Genomic DNA, 4729 nt, shown 5'->3' on the forward strand with positions numbered 1-4729 from the left:
CTGCTGCTTCTGCTGCTTCTGCTGCTGCTGCTGCTGCTGCTGCTGCTGCTTCTGCTGCTGCTGCTGAAGATGACGCAGCTGTCGAAGCTACTGGTACCCCAGGGTGGTGATAAAATTTCAGGGATACGTGTCATTTTTCAGAAAATGGACAGGATTGCACATTTTTAGACAGAACAGGTGAGTAGTTTTAGTAGATAGATAGAGGCAGAGAAATACAGAGAGACAAAGAGACTGAGAGATAGAGAGGCAGACAAATACACACACACACACACACACACACACACACACACACACAGAGAGAGAGAGAGAGAGAGAGAGAGAGAGAGAGAGAGAGAGACAGACAGACAGACAGACAGAGAGAGAGAGAGAGAGAGAGAGAGAGAGAGAGAGAGGGAGAGAGAGAAACAATTGGAAATCGAGAAGAAGAAAGAGAGGCAGAGGGAAAGAAAGAGAAGGAGATGATTAGAGGTCGAGTGAACGAAGAAAAAGTGAACGAAAAGGTTTGAAATTATATATATTTATTTATATATTCGATTAAAATAGTATACTCTTATAAAAACAAAAACAAAGAATGAACACTAATTTAAAACAACATCTTTGAACACAGGGGTGTGTATCTCTCCTACCTTTGATTACTCTTGACGCTTTGATTTTGAACGAATTTGATAAGGAATTATTATAGTTACTTCTTACTGAGTAGTTCGAAGTTCTATCTGCACAGTACTAGTTTGGAGAACTTTGACGTCAAAGATTTTCTTATATTCTATCAAAGAGTCTACATAACAAGAGGGGGCACTTCTCTCTTTGAGCCAATTAAAAAAGTGTCCGCAAAATTCGGTGGCGCCCTCTTCGCAAAAGCGCACCTTTTGCGAACAGAGCTACCCTACTTGAGTTTAAAAAATCAAAGTGAAACTAGCAAGTTTTTGAATAAATTCCGGAAGAACACTTTTTAAAAATGGTTACGCTAACAAAAAACCTCTTCCGGAGGAAAGGGTGATTGTTTTCTTCGTTTAATTTGACTTTAGAATGAAAGGCTAGAGGTCATTAAAATAAAAAAAACCCCTAAAACTCCACACTGAACGAACCCAAACTGCTGATGAACAGCAGTCGATCTGCACACGCAAGGAGGTGCTATTCCTATTCTTCTTCTGGAAAAACGAAAGAGAGCTTCAAAACAGACTGCAGCGCCATCTGAAGCACATAGCGAACTTCCGGCGGACACTTTTTTGGCTGAGTGGCCCATCTTGTTATGTACTATCTTTGATTATATCAAGCTTTCTCGAAAGCATATTTTTCGAATTCGAATATCTTGATAATGACTCCAAATAATCTTACGATTTTGATAGAGCAGAAAGAACATTTGGTTTCGGACATCATGGTCTCAAAAACTCAAAACGGCCAAAAATATCAGATAGAACCTTGTGATTCTGAATAGACCACAGGTGTCAAACTCCTCAAGGCCCGCGGCGCGGACTACATCTGGCCTGGCGAAAATATTCTAAGTAGTAAGTTCTGAGAATCCCAATGACGAAGAACCTTGCTCTAAGCAACACAGATCGCATTTCCAAGAAAAGTTGACCAACAAATTGGGATAAGAGCAAAAACTGATGAGCCATAGTTTTTTGTTACTATACCTATTATTCTTATGAACGTTTGTCGGTTTTAATTCATATTATTATTTTTAAAAAGGTTTAGTCTTCCACTGCTCAATGAGCGTTTATCTGTTCGGCCCTCATTCGTAAGTCGTAGTTTGACTTTGTCACTTTAGCTCTGGCTGCCATGTGGTTTGACGTTCCCGGAGTAGACGCTAAACAGAACAGGTTACTTAGGCTGGGCGGTAGATGAACAGAAGATCTTCCCGTCTGATTATATCTGGCCATGCCCCCCCCCCACCAAAAAAAACAAAAAAAAACAAAAAAAAACAACAAACAAACAACAAAAAGGAAAAAAAAAACAAACCCCCAAACAAACCAAACAAACAGACAAATAAAAAAACAAACAAACCAAACTAAAATAAAATACAGAAGTAGGCCTATTAAAAAGAAAAGATTAAAAAGTAGGTCTATTAAAGCACAAAATATATATTATAGGCTACATAAAAATATGCTACGTTCTTTAAGCCCAGAGACGTTTTCGAGAGCTATTCTTTACAGTTACAGAATTAGACTTTCGTGGGTACAGAAAGATAATATTATGCGTAGAGAGAATTAATGTACGTAGCAACGTATTATAATGTGTCTTGACGGAGAGGAGAGAGAGAGAGAGAGAGAGAGAGAGAGAGAGGAGGGAGAGAGAGAGAGAGAGAGAGAGAGAGAGAGAGAGAGAGAGAGAGAGAAGGGAGGGTAGGGGGCACACAGAATGACAGACAGCACACAGATCATATTGGAGCTAGAGTTTACAACAAAACAAATTCTCATACGAAGGTAAAGCAAAGCATATCATTTCAAAACGCGTATACAAGATAAAAGTTATTCACTAATCGGCCACACAGACAGAGTGTCTTCATTTAAGGAACTGAAACAGACTTGTTGTACAGCATCCTGACTTGGTAAGGAATAACGCTATTTCTCTTAATTTTAATGTCTTTTTTAAAATGTAGAAATCTACCAGAATTCGCAAATGTAATTTCGTTTATTTCATAGTTTATAAACAGATCTTGGAAACTTCAGTTACCTTTTCTGACTTTAATTACTAGCGTTAGTTTTTCAATTATTTTTACTTTATTCTTTTCACTTTGAACTTTCGTTCACTCTACTTGTGTTTCCTAAGTTCGTTAATTAATCTTCTTTAAGTAACGTAGAAATAATGGCATTTCGAAATGCTTTGCAGTTAACTTGTCATAAAGGGCAGAGGAAAACTGCGCTTGCTTTTTAAACCAATTGTCAAAAAGTTCCAAAGAATTTTCCAAAACCTGTTGGAAAATTGCCCAGGTATTTTTGGTATCGAGTATTTCTTAGGTTGCGTCGACTTGGAGGTCCATGATCGCCCACGCCAGTCAGCAAGGCACCGACCGGATGATGATGATGATCGACTTGAAATTCTATTAGTATAAGTTTAAGCAGTAGACCTCTTCAGTTTAGTTTTAGAAGAGGTTTAACACGACATAAGGTCAAATGAGCGCCAGAAGATTAGAGGTGTTACAAGAGTAACAAACATAAAAAAGAAGAAGGGGAAATAAGGACGATAGATGTTTCATAGGAAAGGAGAAGCAAACCACACCAGAGCACCCGCCAACCACCCATGACCTCTTAAGTTAGCCAGTTATCAAAACTATTATTTTATTTCATTGTATATATATTTTTGGGTGTTTTTTCTGTCATGAAAACCTCCATTTTAAGTTTCTTTTTGAGCTCGACTAAATTGCATCGCACATACACATTTATACAAGGCCGCTAATATATTACTTATTTTCTGGTTCTTCTGAGACTAACTCACCGGACTACTTTCAGCAAAACAATGTACCCTCTCCGACACCCAACCTGGTAGGGAGGGTTTGAACTGGTTTTTAGTGAACACCCAATCAGCTAAGCACATTTGAGGCCGGGATTCTGATTCGACTACAGACCACATAATCAACACCACACTCAAAACCCGCGCAGTTTACCGTACATATGGAGGGCGGCTTATTGAGTAAGTCGTTTCATAACAGAGTAAAACCTGAACAATTTTCCGTCCCCCGTCATCAAAGCTAGCTCGGAAATAACGTTTAGGTGACTTAGTGAACATTTCGGCTAGGGCTAGCATGTTGACACTTCTCTGAACTCAAATTATAGTCATGTGCATCAGCTTCACAGCGAGCGAGGAGTCTGTCAACGAAACACTAAGATTTAGGTAACTTCATCAGAAGGGAATGTCCATTATAAGCCTCTTTAGCGACGATTACGTCTTAGTGTTTTTTTTCAATTCTGAATTTGGATCTTTGGGAGTTTAGAATTGTAGTTAAAAATGTTGTGCCAACGTTTTAACGCCTCGAATTTGGATCTTCGGGAATGTAGAAACTGTAGGTAAAAAGGAAATGCTAACTTTTTACGCCTCACTTTAGCAAACAGTGGCGCGTTCCCTGAAAAAGAGCACGAGGGAAATGATAAGCCACGCACAAAGGAACTAGTCCTTCATGATTGTGGATTGAAAAGATGTCTTAGAGTTAGAGCCTTACAGGAAACTTTATACATTTCAGTGAGGTGAAAGTTAAAGTATATTGTGCTACCTGTTACTGATAGTTAAAAGGAAAACGTAAAGTACGATAGATAGTACGAGGGAGCCTGAATGCTTAACCAAAACGTAATTTTTACGTTATTTAAAATATAGTAGTAAGTGCTGAGGTGAAACAAGAAAGTAAATTCTGGAGGCAATCATCGACCATTGACGTAACCATTGTATCCGTGTATATCTGCGTTAAAGAAAAAAAAGGGGTGGGAACTATACCCCCTCTCCCCCCCCCACCCTAAAAAAAGAACAAACCAACAAAGAACAAACAAATAAAAGCAAAAAATCACAATATAAAGAAGCTAACATACTACTGAAAAGCTAATAAAAATGTCTGTTCTTTTCTGTCATAGGCGATACCATTACTGGAATCTTCCAAAGAAGACAGCTGAGCACAAGGCCACAAGGTGAAGGGTCAGGGTCAAGGTGAGCGCGTGACCTTGACCGCAGGCAGGTTCCCGGAGTTTTCGGAAATCAGCTTCCGTACATGCGGCGGCTTGGGGAGTGCTGTTTGGGGAAGTGG

The 4729-nt window shown here is 39.2% G+C and overlaps 1 protein-coding gene across 1 annotated transcript in view; it reads right to left on the minus strand.

Moving 5' to 3' along the window:
* Positions 1–3297: 3297 nt before the first annotated feature.
* Positions 3298–4729, minus strand: part of LOC101849616 — a gene marked incomplete at its 5' end in the record, with an annotated part of 7869 nt that continues 6437 nt past the window's right edge. Inside the window, 1 exon segment of the mRNA XM_013082428.2 lies at positions 3298–4713. Within this exon segment, the coding sequence (XP_012937882.1) occupies positions 4569–4713 (145 nt within the window).

Source organism: Aplysia californica, unplaced genomic scaffold (assembly GCF_000002075.1).
Source record: "Aplysia californica isolate F4 #8 unplaced genomic scaffold, AplCal3.0 scaffold00173, whole genome shotgun sequence".
NCBI classification, from domain to species: domain Eukaryota; kingdom Metazoa; phylum Mollusca; class Gastropoda; order Aplysiida; family Aplysiidae; genus Aplysia; species Aplysia californica.